General features: G+C 36.4%; 1 protein-coding gene across 1 annotated transcript in view; it reads left to right on the top strand.

Annotated features, from left to right (window-relative positions):
* Positions 1-7,564: 7,564 nt before the first annotated feature.
* Positions 7,565-15,334, top strand: part of LOC145786575 (uncharacterized) — a 58,119-nt gene continuing 50,349 nt past the window's right edge. The window contains exons 1-8 of the mRNA XM_082598257.1: positions 7,565-7,725; positions 8,353-8,478; positions 8,895-9,286; positions 9,516-9,549; positions 12,680-12,817; positions 13,584-13,654; positions 14,275-14,446; positions 14,835-14,913. Of these exons, the coding sequence (XP_082454383.1) occupies positions 7,578-7,725; positions 8,353-8,478; positions 8,895-9,286; positions 9,516-9,549; positions 12,680-12,817; positions 13,584-13,654; positions 14,275-14,446; positions 14,835-14,913 (1,160 nt within the window). The 5' untranslated portion in view covers positions 7,565-7,577. The remainder of the gene's footprint in view (positions 7,726-8,352; positions 8,479-8,894; positions 9,287-9,515; positions 9,550-12,679; positions 12,818-13,583; positions 13,655-14,274; positions 14,447-14,834; positions 14,914-15,334) is intronic.

The following is a 15,334-nucleotide window of genomic DNA, read 5'->3' as shown; positions in this document are numbered from 1 at the left end:
GGCTGGGGAGTCGAGGTACCTGTGGAGGGAGAGTGTGGATCGAAAACGTTACATGACCCGTCCGCAAATTTAGAATGGCGGAGCGGGCCAGGGAGACAGGCTCTTTCTGCATTGCCCAGAAAGATGGCCTGCGACGGGCCGGGCGACCCGTCGCGTGTGGACGCTGGAACCGGCAGTAATTGACCGCCGGGCGGCGCCCACGTCTCCCTCACGCGACCTCGGCGCAGGTACTTGACTCTTATACCCGGTCTGCCAGTAGGCAGAGCGGATAAAATTGGGGTCTACCACGAGGAAGAGAGTCAACTATTTAAGGATAATTTGGCTCTCGTGGCAAACAAAATCCAAATAAAAATGTGGAGCAGAGGCTCGATTAATCAATAGAAACAAAAAATATAGGTGGGATTGTAATACATACTCACTAGAGAAGAGTAAGCTTTGATTCGGCGAGCACGGATGTGCACTGGCCAGACGTTGACGCAGGTTCGCCCAGCTGGGTCGGGGAGGCTAGCGATTGAAACCAGAGGCACTGATAGGCTACATTACCAGGAAAAAGTAGAAAATTGGGGTGGAAATTTTGAGGCTGCATCGAGTTGATCAGGGGATCGTGTTGATCAATGCGTTGAAAGCAGAGCGAGGTTGATCCGAGCGGGCAAGAACAGCGTTACAAGGCGAAGGCAGCGTAAGAAAATTCGAAACAATTGATTGATTAATACATAGAGATATAGTGATGATTGAATTTACTTAATTGCTGTTAAACCAGTCTCGATTCACAATGTACATTAGGCATTTTATTCCTTTCCTTTGTTCATTTTTGAATGCTTGGGTTTGATGAGACTGGAGCGTTATAAAAAAGATCTTTGTGGAAAGAAAAGAGCCAACAAAACCAGCAGGCGCCAGGGCGCAGAGGACATTGTGAAGAAAGGGGCGTTCTTCCCGGCTATCAGCACAAGGCTGAGCACTCACTAGTACAGCGAGCAGTTGCGATTCGCTAACCATAACGGTATAGCTTCCACGCTAGCCATTCAGACCATCCAATCAACAATATGTTTCTCGGCAGCCGATTTGTAGCAAGAATTGACAGCGATAGACACGTGTTTCGCCCATGAGGCGTATGCAAAATCAAGGGAGTCACTAGTTGCAATGTCGCAGACGGAATAAATTCATTTCAAAAAGTGTTTGATATTTCATGGCACTATTAGGTATAAGCATGATAAGTTTAGTAGATATTAACGGATAAATTCTTCTCTTAAATAACGCAAATTAAAAAAAAATTATTTAAAACTCCGTAGCGGCCGTGCTTTGTAGAATAAATCTGAATGCGGCCGGCAATAGCAAAAAGGTTGTGCACCCCTGATCTATAGACTATGATATTTACTTTAGCAACGTTTTAAACACGTAGCCTACATCAAGTGTGTTGTTTCAAAGTCTCATAAGGGCACATTTCTGAATCTCTTCTACGGCATCTAGCGCATTTGGAAAGTACAAAACTAACGTTCCGGAAGCTAATCTTCTGGAAATCCACCACTGGCATTAACTTTTGTGTCCAGCTGGCTAGGCTATGCAAAACTAGTAAGTCAAGCTCCTGAAAAGACTTTGTTCTCACAATCCAACCAAGCAAACTTGCTGAGTGCCAGAAGAATAGGCTACTAAAACACTCGTCAATAAAAAATGTAATGCAGAAGCATCGGTTTCTTCTTTGCAGTTACATTTTAAACAGGGATACTTTCGTTGCGCAAAGTCAGGCTTAGCCTACGGGGCTGCTACGGGGTGTCGAAGAATCAACGTTGGAAATTCTTTTATGGATTACTATTTTTTATTGTACAATGCTAGCTATATTTCATTCTGTTTAGGCTAAGCCTAGATCTTCAATAGCCTTAGGTAACTTGGAAAATTAAACAGCTTTTCTCAGTAAGCTATCCATAATTGCATTCAGACAGTAGCCTATAGGCCTATAATCAGGTTTGCCTAAAATAACAGGTAAAAGTGATTCCCATACTTGATCCAAGCATCGGGGGATGAGAAGATAAGGTTCTCATTATACCAAGCCTTCGGTACTAACGAGAGTAGGGTGGCCAGCTCCGCCTTTCCTTCAGCAACCCCCACCCAATTTGTTCCACTCTGGGAAAATGTGAGCGGTGTTTTCAACAACCAGCTTAAGCTGGGAGTCGAAACAGGATTGCCTGATTGGAAAGCGAGAGCCTTATCCGCTGCGCCATCCTACCATTGCCTAGAATACATTTTGCTTAAAGAGCATATGGCCTACAAAGATTGAATAGGCCTACAAAGTAAAAAAATATCTTAAACAAGTAATAAAAAAAGCAAGTTTCAGCTTCAAGAAACATCTTCTTGTTTGTTTTATCGCTAAGTCACATCATCTTGAAATGTAACTGAAGGGACATCATAGGCCGTAAAGGCATGCATAACCTACATGACGGTACATAAGAGGCACGAGTGTTTTAACTCAGTAGACCTACCTACCGTAGGCTACTTCGTTTAAGAAAAGCAGTCTAAGCCAAGGAAAGTCGGAAAATCTAATTTTAACACTGCCAAGATTTTTAACTCAGTGGGGGAGAACGTAAAATATGAAGTATTTCTCACCAGTGACGTAGTAGATAGGCCTAAATAAGGAAATTTTAGTAAGGCAAAGCATCTGTTGGAGGGGAGGAAACATTTTAATATTTGAAATAAATTTAACAGTCTGTTAGAAAATATAGCTAGGGGAAGGCGGAGCAATACGGATTTTTTTTTAAACTACAGATAAAATAGACTGGCATTTTTTTTCATCCTTTAAAACTAGCCTAGGCCTACTTGAATGAATATCTCAAGCAAAAAATTGGAACTGTTTGTGCCACACTTAGCGGCAAAGAGGTTGAAATAGTTTTCTCTGCTCTTTATTATAAAATGATGTCATTTCAATGTTTTAATAGCATTAAACACATTTTTGGGAGAAACAAGGTAAAATGTTTTTGGGGGCGATTGCTCTCCCAAGAACTCTTGTGGCTACAGCCTTGTTTCTCACTATTATGCACTATATAGTCTATGGGTCTGAGTCTACAAGTATGCGAAACTGCCATAAGTAAACTCTCAAAGAAGCTTTCCCAGTTTGAGGATAAAGATCAAGTCAAACGATCAATGTTTACCGATCTTTCAACTAACATTTTGAATTGTGGATGATTAGGCTGTTACTTTTTTCAGCCATTCTAGTAGAGGGTGTGAGAACTGGTTGACAACTTCAAGGTAGAGCCAACAAGGAAACAAGTTATTAAAAAACACTGTTCTAAAAGTAGGCTACCGTACGCGAAACTGCCACGATTAAACTCTCAAGAAAACTTTTTCAATCTAAGGATAAAGATTCAATCTAAGGTAACCTAGTCTACATCTGTAGACTGTGGTTGCTTTTGCAGGAAATGACATTGTCACAATAAACACACAATAATATGGTTTTTATTTTTACTGCATTATAATGGTAGCAAATCTTTTCTCCTTTAGACCTGAAGTTTTCCTGTTGACAAAATTCTCTTGAAATTTTTGCTTCGAAGGAACATCTACTGGGAAACAAAATAATTAAACATCGTTTCCAGCACTAGTTGCATCGTTCAGTTCAGTTTATTTTTGTTTTGTTGGCGAAAAATAAAAAACAAAAATATACAAAAACACAAATAATTCGCACAACAAAGATGGCAGCGAAAGACCAAAAGGTCACCAAAGTCAGCTGCCACCCAAACATTTAAACAAAATACCCAAAATTAAGAACATTAACACATATAGCACTTTACATTATACATTAACAGTGGAGTAACACAGGGCAACATAAAAAAAAAACTGTGCAGAGAAATAAGCAGATGATATGTTTCAGGAGTGATCATAGTACAAATTCTTTAATAAACATTTATATTTAAATTTAAAAGCATTATAAGACTTTTCTTGTATTTCTTTTGGTATTTGATTCCATAGTTTCACTCCATTAAAACATAGCATCTTCTTACCAGAGTTTGACGTTGCAGAAGGCAAATATAAATAATTCTTTTGGTTCTGACGGGTTTTATGATGGTGAATTTCGTTTACAAAAATAAAGCAGCCAGCAAAGGCCCGGGGCAGCATTTTGTGCACATATTTGTACATAAATTTTGCAGTCTCTAATTTAATAACATCGTCAATTCTGAGCACATTAAATTAGTGATAAAGGACAGTTGTATTTGTTGACCTCGGCAAAAATAAGCAGGATCGGATGAACTTGTTTTGTAACACTTGAAGTGGAGTAAGCAATGTAAAGTTTGCTCTTCCCCAATTTATAATCGAGTAGGCTACTGGATCTTGGATTGAAACAAAGCATAATATAAAGTTTGTAATATTGTTAATGGGGCAATGTATCTCAGCTTAAATGCTATGCCGCAGACCTTTGCAAGCTGCTTTCTAAGATTAATAATATGACTATCCAATGTCAATCGCTCATCCAAAGTTACATCTAGATAGTTTATACTTTTCTTCCTTTCGATGGATCGGCCACTGATGGAGTGATGGGCAGTGATGAAGGTGCAAGTAAACTTTTATCAGATTCACTTTCATCAAGTAAACTTTCATCAAGTTCCCTTTCATCAGATCAATGATGCAACTAATGCTAGAAACGATAATTATCCTGATGAACACCCAAACTTTTCAGTGCCGATATTCAGACATTCAGATATTCAGTCGTTTGCATTTTGATGTCTAGCGCCACCGTAGATATAAAACAGCTGAGAGTATTTGTTTTCATTTTATTGCATTGCAATGCTTCAGGTAGCGAAGTGAGTGGGTTGAGGGTTCCTTGTTTAAGATGAGTGGCGGATCGAAAGAAAACAAATTGTGGGAGGTATTTTGGGCAGATTTGAATTGTTCCTGCACGACCTATACTTTGGAAACAAATAAATCAACTTGACCACTGGTATAGGGCATAGGCTAGCCTACTACAGTGAAAGTAAAACCAGTTTGTAGTTCACTTAATAAATTGTAAAGCAGCAGCAAGGTTTTAAATCTGTTTCAACCTATCTTAGCAGGGAAATATCTTGAACAATGAGCAGTGTGCTACCAAAGAAACTCTAAACTGTTCAGAGAAAGTACCTTTACTACAGTAGGCTTCAATTTCAAGAAAATTATTAATAAAAAACAGAAAAGTAAATTCCTATTTTTTTGTGCTGGTAATGTGAAAAACTAATTACAGTAGCCTACTAGTGCAGCAATGTTACTGAAAAAACTATCCAGTGATATTTTTTACTAAGTTGTTTGTAACTTATGTAGGCTAATTTTGACCAAGTAATTAAGGCAACAGTCGAAAACAAGATCATTCAGTTTTTATTATTTTAGAGAAAAATCAATTAAAAGGTAAAGGGGGTCCCATACTTGATTCAAGTGTCGGGTATGAGAAGATAAGGTTCTCATTGTACTAAGCCTTCGGCACTAAGGAGAGTAGGGTGGCCAGTTCCTTTCTCTCGGCCGCCTTTACTTCAGCAACTACGCCCACCCAATTTATTACACCCTGGGTAGAGGTGAGCGGTGTTTTCAACAACCAGCTGAACCCTGGAGTCGAACCAGGTTTGCATAATTGCACTGCCAACGCCTTATCCGTTGCGCCATCCCACCGCCATCAAAAGTCAATTGGTAATAAGAAATAGAACTATTTTTATCACTTGTATAATTTAGTCCGATCTTAAAAGTAGGCTATCCACTAGTATCCAGAGTGTTCCTTAAAAAGTTGAACTTTTATTGATATTTCACTAGGCTATTACTGTACCTGTACAAAACATTGTTTTCTCTTAAACTTTTGTTGGGTTTGACAAGTTAGATAACAATTTACTCAGTTGTTTTTTCTTTACTTCCTTAATAATTTTCAGGGATATCTATAACTACGGGATTGGAAACTCTGTGGAACTGAAAACCATTTTATACACCAGTAGGGTCATTTTTCTTTGTGCGCTGCTGTGATAAATAATCACATAAATTGACCTCAAAGTGTAGCAAGTAGTAGGCTAAACGAACAACCAAAAGTGTAATCATTAATTCACCTGTAAATTGTAAGGTCTATGCTTGCCTGGTTTGTGTAACTTATTTGTTTGTATTCCATTAGTGCAGTTATGTTGTATTTTGTTTGCTGCTTAAAAAATTTCCAGAATGACTATTGGTTTTAGTTCTGATGACGTCGTAAACGGATTGGTTTCGCACTGGATCAATCAGTGAACAAGTTGATAATACAACAGCATATTTCACTGATTGCTGAACACTCCTCATTTACTTCTGATCCGATTTGCAGTACGCACAATGCTAAAGAACAACAGTAGGCTGTTTCTGGACTCGTTGCATTCATTCATTTTTTGGATTCATCGTTTTTTTTTCTAGCAGCGTAAATGTACTTTTATACATCAATTAAGTTTATGTGAGTGTACATTTTGTATTATTATTGCAAAATCTAACTTTGTATATCTTTTAGTCGGTATTTTATTTTGTTAATCTTTCTGTAGTCCTAGTAATGTGATGACCCTACTGATGTATAGCACTGGATAGAGTTTCCAATCCCGTAGTTATAGATATCCCTGATAATTTTATTAGTACAATCATACGTCCTATCTTATTTAGTATGAATACTCATTGCAATATGTTTTGATTGTTGCAAATTGTTTGCATTTATCTAAAATGCACTTTTTACATCCCTTTTGTAATGTTTCACCATCACCAAATCACCACCAATTTCAAACTTGTTCCCTTGTCCTCTGAATACATTGCCCCACAATTTTGTCCCTAAACATAGAGATAAAAAATCAAGCAGCGCAAAAGGCAAATTTGGAAGACAAAGTGTTCAGAGAACAAATCAGTTGTTCTTTCGCATGATAATTTTATAGCGACAGTTGTAGCAAGTTTAGTTTCCTAAGTTGGTCCTTGTAGGAATGACCACGTGGAAGTACTTGCTTTCGTCCCTAATTAGTTGTAATTTAGATATATGTAATTTACCTATCGCCTGACCATTGCTAAATTTTCTCAGCATTAGCACAATACTGAGCACGGTATAGTAAAAAAAATGTTGTTTTCAAATTTTGTGATGTTTAAGCACTGTGGAGTGTGGAACTACTTCATGTACTTTAGGCTATGGTTCTTACTTAAAAAAAATAAGTAGCTTGCATTAAAGAATTTCTCAATTTTTTCATTCTCATTTATATTAAAGTATTTTTGTTACGGTACTTTGTCTCATTTTATTTTGTAAACAATTCTAAGTTCAGTTTCATTTGTGTTGGTTTGTCTTGTAATAGATTTTCAGGATGACCAATTGTAATGACCATTGATCATGGTACATCAGTTTTATTGACACCATTTCCTTTAAACTATTAATTTGATAGAGTCTCTCTCATTTTAGGTGGTAGGCTAATGGTTTGTGTTTTTCCTTCCAGTTTGGAATCACACTTGTGAGTAAAATTTTGTTTTGGATGAGGCTTGGACTTTTCTAAAATTTTTACAGCTTGGTTCAAGGGAAATACTTTAAATTTTACTGTTAAATATATGCCATGAATAAGCATAATCGTTTCTTTTCTTAGGTAGAACATGCTTTGGTAAGAATGATAAGATTCAAGCACTTTGTGGTTTGTATATTGTGGCTATCGTTACGTTGTGAGTGTGGTAAGCAAAGAAGAGTCAATGTTGCTCATTTGGAAAATGTTCCCAATGAAAATTTGTCCAGAATACCTCACCAGGAAAATAGCACAGGTTGATATATTTTAACTTTATGCAGATTTTGTGATAAAGTTAATTTCTTAGCTACTGTAATACAGTTCTTGTACAACATTTCAAGTACAGAATGTTTGTTGAGAATAAACTTTAGTCGCAAAACTTGATTGAAAAGTGCAAATTTGTTTTCTATCTATATATATCTACTCAATTTTAATACAAGCGAAACAATTGTTTTAAGGGTTATAGTTTTTTTATTATAACTATTATAAGGATACTAGTAGTAATATTCAATGTACGGTACAGTACGGTAATTGAATATTTCATATTTTCAGTAACACAGTCAGCTCCCCAGATATGGATTAAATATTGGCGTAATAAAGTGTTTTCACCAAGCAAAGCTAACCACCAGGAGTGGTGAGGGCCTTGTTACGGTACTCGAAAGGTCATCAGTTTGATACTGCTCAAGTGCTCAAAAGTGTGCGGCTGTGTATGTGTATTTGGCAGGACACCAAAGACATACCTGAACGACAAACATGGCAGAAAGATTGGCTTCTTTCTTTCCCATCCACTTAATCTAAAAACATCAGGCGTGCAGTTTATGTACAAAGTAGATATAATTGTTGATATCTTTTATATAAATATTATGTTGATTTTGTGTTGCAGTTATTAATCTCTTTCATGGACTTCAACCAGAAAATGGTGTGAGTCAAGTTGGTGATTTTTGGAAATGGAAATCAAAATCCGAGCATTTATCAATACATGAAAACATTCGCCAGCAAATTCAAAGTGGTAAAGTAGTGGTATATATTTGTATGACTAGATTAGGGTTCGCCCCATTAGCTCAGTAGTTACGTGCTTGACTCAAGATTACGCAGTGCTGGTTTGACTCTCGGGGCGTGCACTTGAGCAAAGCATTTCAGGACTGCTCTCCATTCAGCCGCACATAGTGGAGAAACAATTTCCCGGCATCAACATTACAACAAGAGTAAAACTTTACTCTGCCAATCTCGATAACCGGTCCTGCATCAAAAGACTCCACAGGTATGTGAAACTACCAGGGATAACCTATCAAGGCTTTGTCCAGTCCGAGGATAAAGGTTCAAAACCAAACAAACCAACCACAACTATTTATTTTATATTTTATTGTTTGTTGGAAATTGATATGTTGTCTGTGCTAAGTGAAATAATAAGATTTTTTATTTTAGGTGGTACTGATTCTTTATCTTTGGAGTTTCGCGTCAAAGTGAAAAAGAGAGGAAAGATATCTTTATTTCGCGCAATATTCAATGCCAATGAAAGGATGCCCACACTGTGGCTTGAAATTATGATGGATTATCAAAAAGCTGCTCTTGAAATAGGATTCATGGGAGAAAATACGACATCAAAGATGATTACTTTTGATCTGATTGGATCTCATAATACTTGGATTTCGTTTTTAATAACACTTGACAATCAAGACCAATCAGTAATATCTCTTTGGACTGGAGGTTGGCCAAAACAAAGTCGTCATGTTTCTGAAGAAATCTCTTTAATATTTCCTGCGAATATTCAATTTGAAATCGGTGGAAAAAGCCCTTCTGTTAAGAAAAGATTTTCGGTAAGTTGTTTTAAGCACTGTATTAAAAATACAGTTATTTAACTGTGCAATACAATATGTAGAATGTAGGTGTGAAGACATTTTTAGCTCATACGTGTGTAGTAGGTAATATGGACATAGTTAAAAGGCTCAAATTGCAAGTCCATGTGTAAAATTTTGATGAAACATTTCTCTTTGTTACAAAAAAATATGATTTTTCCAATACTTTTTTTATATTTTTTTATATTAGGGAGTTATTAGCAAGGCACTGATCTACCTACCTGGTGTTCACTCCTTTCCTGTACACTTTGAAGGTAAGTTGATTAAGAAGTGACGGCTCGATTTTTCTTACAAATACCGTTTGTACGCCACTACTAGAAAGAACTGTTTCCGACCATGCTATCTATCATCCAGACCAGATTTTGTGTTATATAGGGCCATTTAAAGTCATTAAAGTCATATTTTTTTTCTATGCATCAGTAAGTCGTGAAATCAATTTTAATGCAAAAACCGCATCCCTATGAGGTATATTAAGAAAGTTATGAAGTCATATAAAGTCATATTTTCCTGGTTAGGTCATATATAAATCAGCTTTTTAAGTTATATAGTCATATTTTTGAGATATAAAGTCATACCGTTGTATACTTTAAATAAAAAATACCAATTTAAGCGGTGAAGCAATTAAGCACTAAGAAAGTAAGGCAATTTCTGATTGAACGAAGGCAAACTGTAGGATTAGCCTACATAACACTTATAGTCACAGACCTATTTTTTATGAGGTCACACATTGAGGTCAACTTAATACTCAAAATGGAAAGTTGTACGTACACCATCAAAGAAGCCCATGCTGATCTAAATGCCCTTGATTTCGGAAAAGATCCGCTTGAGCTCAAAAATTACATTAAGAAGCGATTGGACAAAAACGATGTGAAACAAATTATGGAGCTACAAAGACAAGACATTTCACCAGCGCTTTATGCAAAACTGCAGAAGTGTCAACCCACATCAGCGTCTGTGGAGCGCTCATTTTCCTTACTAAAGTCATTTTTACGTCCAAATCGTAACTTCAAAGACTCCAACATTCCACACTACATGAAACTGTACTACAACAGTGGTTTAAAATAAAAATGGATGTGTATTACTGTTATGTTGCGTATGTTTTACTCTTTAGTTCCGTGAGTGACGTTGTTCGCATGTAAAAATAAAGATTTTCACATAAAGTCATATAAAGTCATATTTTCCAAAAAATAAAGTCATATTATTGATTTTTTAAGGTCATATAAAAATGGCCCTAGTTATCAAGCAGTTTATTTGGCTACTTTCATGTTGGACAATAAAGAATATGATAAAGCAGTATTTTTCACTTATAAATTTGTTTTGATTGACACAGAACGATTAACATTTTCGTTGGCTTGACTTTGATATATTTGCATCAACCAAATAATTCAATTCATATCACAGCAAACAGAAGTAAAATAATGTAAACAGACTTTAGATAACAATGTGGTGCGTTTTGTGTCTTGAGAGTTTCCCACTTTTACTGGGCAGTTCTTTTCAACCTTTGTACATTGGGTTTTTTCATTTTTTTCCTTCATCAAAGTAAACCACAAACTTATTCATCGAGCAAGTATGCTGTAACTCTTTTGATAAAATCACAGTTTTTAATCTGGCAGTTCTACTTACAAGTTCACTGAGTTGAACTTTTGGTAAGGTTAAACTTAATCGTTTCTCATGAGGAAATGGTTAGAACAATTAGGAAGTAACGAAATTGTTTTATGTGATGCATCGTTTTAGATGACATGCCATGTAAGCTTAGTTATCAATCAATCAAATCCGCGCTTATGTTAAGAGAGCCGTTGCTGGCTACCGCAACCTTTTCTTCTATAAATTGCTTTACCATACAACACTAGCTGAGTTGTAAAACTTCCAAAGGATAAACTGCTTCCAATATATTTTAATGCATTGTTTTTGAAGTGGTTACAGCTAAATGTTTGGTTTATGCTTGCATAACGTAAATTCAGCGACGAGTGAATATTTTTCTTTAACTTTCATACATGGACTGAGCTCCTGTTGCCAACATTTTGTCTTTTCACAAAGTATATTGATGATTTCAACACATTTTTGAAATAGCTTTGACCATGGTAGAATTTTTTTCCTGGAGTTTTCTTTACCTGCCTTGTTTTTGTGGAGGAGCACTCCCTCATCATGAGCTGTCCTCACGCCCTCGGCATTTTACACTCGAGCATGCTTTAACGTTCGCGTTTTGTCGTTTTTACCTTTTTCCAGACCCCTGCTGTATTATGGCAAGTGATATGTTTTTTGTTTTGTTTTGATGATTGGAAATAAAACATAAAACCGAAGCAGCATTATTTTGTCCGTTAAAAGCGTTATTATTTTTCCAATAGATTTTTCTCATAATTATTTGAGTCCGTGAAAAGCATTTGTTAACAATTTTTGGCTCTGTATCGCTTTGACCCTTGATGCATGATTCTGAAGATGATTTGCACCGTATTATGATTTTGAAGTCAAACGACCCATCGTTTGCTTCCTGTCTGGCTGAAGTATATTTTTGTAGTTTAATTGTTTCAACTTTACCAAGAACTACTCATCCATGATGCGGTTGTGAAGCTTATGCGAGATATATAATATTCCAGACAGCAAAATCCGTCATTTTCACATTGATTCAACGTCTGCAGACGTTAAATGAGTTTAAAAATGACAAATTTTACTGTCTGGGGTGGTTGCACTTGAAAGTAAAAATTACTGTGCTACTAACGTAGTCATAAAGGATATCAGTCCCCAATTCAGTCAATCAACTGATTGTTTTATTTGTCTTAACACGGTCACTTTGCTGTTGCCAATCTCCTTGCTTGTATTTTGGTTGTGTAATACACCTGTAGTGGCAGTTTAAGGCAGCACCAATACCTGTATGGGATAAACATCACTGTAATAACAAAAGCTGTAAACTTGGAGAAAAGTATAATATAAATTTATTTCCTTTTTTGCAAGTAACAAATAACCTGATTGTGGAGTGTGGACATCCATAACTTAGCATAATAAATATAGTGGTGATATGTTATCTTTGTCAGAAAATCAGTCCTTTTTTATTTGATTAACATGTATAGACGTTGAATCAATGTAACTGTAATACCAAAAGAACTGAAGGCTTCAGTCACTTCCAAGTTCAACCAGATTTCAGATTCAACTTGCTTTTCTGTCTTCGATATTGCATTGTTTGCGTATTAGTAACGCTCAATTATTGACAACTGATCATTCTTGTCTGCAGTCATGAAACTTGAGACGGTTGTTTAAATATGTGATGTTTCTAATTTTCCTAAAAATTGCATGAGTTAGTTGGCCGTTTGACAATAATTTGATTATGTTGATGTTTATCTCACCCTTGAACGCTGCCAGACACACAAAGAGCGTCTATTCATAAGAAGCGAGGTGCACGAAGGAAACCATCTTTGTCTACCCATGCTGACGCAACGCACCTTTCTCAAAGGACAAGGTACGATCCTTTCGACAAATGCACTTTTGCTGCTCTTTTACGTAAGTCAATGTTTAGACAACATCACTGGACATTTTTTATGTTTGGATCAAACTAAGCAGAAACGAAATCTTTCTTTCACGGTTAATTGTCAGTGCTCAATGGATAATGCATTGGAATGGCTGTTCCAATATTTTGCTTATGTACTTTCTTGCTTGAGTGTCGTAGTTATTGTCGTAGTGTCGTAGTTACTTTCTTGCTTGCTTGAGTGTCGAGTTATTCGGTCTGAGGTGGCTTGCTTTCTGTTTAGAATTTTGCTTACTAGAAGCCAGAAATATTTCCTATTATGTTCACTATTAGTATGACTGCATCGCTAAGGTATTTTGCGAAACCAAGTGCGATTTAAATTTGACATACATTGACTTTGCCGTTTTCTGAAAAAAAAAAAAAAAAAAAACTCTAAAAGGCTAGAATAACGTAATATAAATTAAATACTGTTCATTAAACGACAGTAGCAAGATATGAAGTTAATATGTGGTGTTGGATATAACTGCTTTCAGAATCCTGTTAATTTCAATCAAGTTGGTATTTGAGTTGTGCTACACCGGCAATGTAAATGAATATAGTGCATAATGTCAAGAATGCTAATTGATACGGTGCAATGTTTATCGTTTTAACTTTCCTTTCGTCGCTTGGGAAATATGCAGCCTTCAGTTTTTTCAGTTCGAACAACGGATTGGGAACGTTGAAGAAAAACCTTTAAAGTCGTATTTTTTTTTAGGTCAGTTCACCCTGACACTGGCGCCCAACCACCGCAGTCGTTACAAGAGGAAATACAAACTTGTCGCGAAGAAACTCGACAGATTAGCAATATGCTCAAAATGCTGAAGCAGTCACATGTAAGCCGGTGTTTATGCGCTATTTGGTTATGATCATCTTACCTTTAACTGTAAAATGATGTTATCGAAGATCCGTATGACGAAATGTGTATATGTTGCGGTTCAGGTTCACGCCTGAATTAATAAAGACTTGTGATGGTTTCTTGGTCATTCCATGTCAACTCAACCAAAAAAAAAGATTTTGTCACCTAATGTCTTTGATATCTAACAGAACTTGTTTCACGTTAATAAATAAAAAGCGTCATTCAGCGATTACTGAAATTGGTGTTACCAATTTTTGCGTCATGGCATTCTTATTACTTTTTAAAAGTCGCAATCTGAGTTTTGTTTGAATCGTACACGCGTATTTATAATTTGGCCATTACCGCAATTTGTGGTTTTTGTGGTTACTAGCCATACAGACAGCATTTAGTCTTAATGCGATTACACGATGTCGTATTGTCATAGTTCTATTTTTCTGTCGTTATCGAGCCGTGTTGCAAGTAATGAATTGATCATGAAAATGGAGGATATTATACAACCTTGTTATTCTTATGATTTGCCGCTCTTCTTGCACTAGAAACATTTTTCAAACTTGCTCAACAATTAAAAAAATGTCATTTTTACATCATTTATTTCAGAACGAACTTCAACAACGCGTCCAGCAATTGGAATCTTGTGAATGCCAGCCCGCTTGCTTGGCTTCTGACGGAATGCGTTACAACCACGATCAGAGCTGGCGTGTTGGTCAGTGCACAACTTGCAGGTGCAATCATGGAACTATTTCCTGTCAGAATGACACAGCTTGTCAAGGTATTGCACTTGCCCATACAACGAAATCTTTCATTTTTACATTGATTTAACGTCTGCAGACGGATTTTGCTGTCTTGGTAGTTTGCCAACTTTCTGCGCTCTTGCTATCAAATATTGAAAGTAATGAATAAACTTGTTTAAATTTTTACTACAAAGTTGTTGAGGTGAATTTGTGAACTCATTCATAACGAGGTGAAAGCTTTGCTGTTGAAGTAACACTTAAACCTCTTTGCTCTTTTTCAATGGAAAAACTATTTCTTACGAGGGTGAAAATGGACATTTCTGGGTTAACATTCGTCATGGCATTGTTGAGCGATCATTATCGCAATTTGCATCTGATGGATTTCTGAAACTTGAAATGAAACTTTCTGTCCCATATCTTATGTAGATAGAACAAGTGGATGTGACAGTTCACCGTGTCGGAACGGTGGCGCCTGTGCCGGAGTTGAAGACGGTTTTATCTGTAGGTCAGTATAGTAAAGGCGATTATGGCTGCTTTTTGACGTTTTTTGCTAAAACATCTTCATATAATGTCATATGGCAACGCAGAAGAACCATGAAACCGTCTGTTGAGAGTTGCTTTATTACATCACTGCCGTTATCAAGCAGGAAATTTATTCTTGTTTTTCTTCAAGTTGAATTTTGAGACATTTTCTTTCAATTATACTACTTTTGTTTCCATGTCTATGGGAACTGATGCGAAAATTGGCCAATTAAAAATTTAGTGCTGTTAGCGCTTTACAGCCCGTGTAATAGCATGGAAGCATAACCTCTAAATAAATTGATGTTGTTTTATTGCTCTCAATTTCTATTGATTTAAGAACTCTTCCGCTCTATTTTCTTTGTTTATCGTTACCGTATACAATATTAAAATTTACGTTCACTTGG

Source organism: Aplidium turbinatum, chromosome 17, assembly GCF_918807975.1.
Source record: "Aplidium turbinatum chromosome 17, kaAplTurb1.1, whole genome shotgun sequence".
NCBI lineage: Eukaryota > Metazoa > Chordata > Ascidiacea > Aplousobranchia > Polyclinidae > Aplidium > Aplidium turbinatum.
This window is presented reverse-complemented; position numbering and strand designations above follow the sequence as displayed.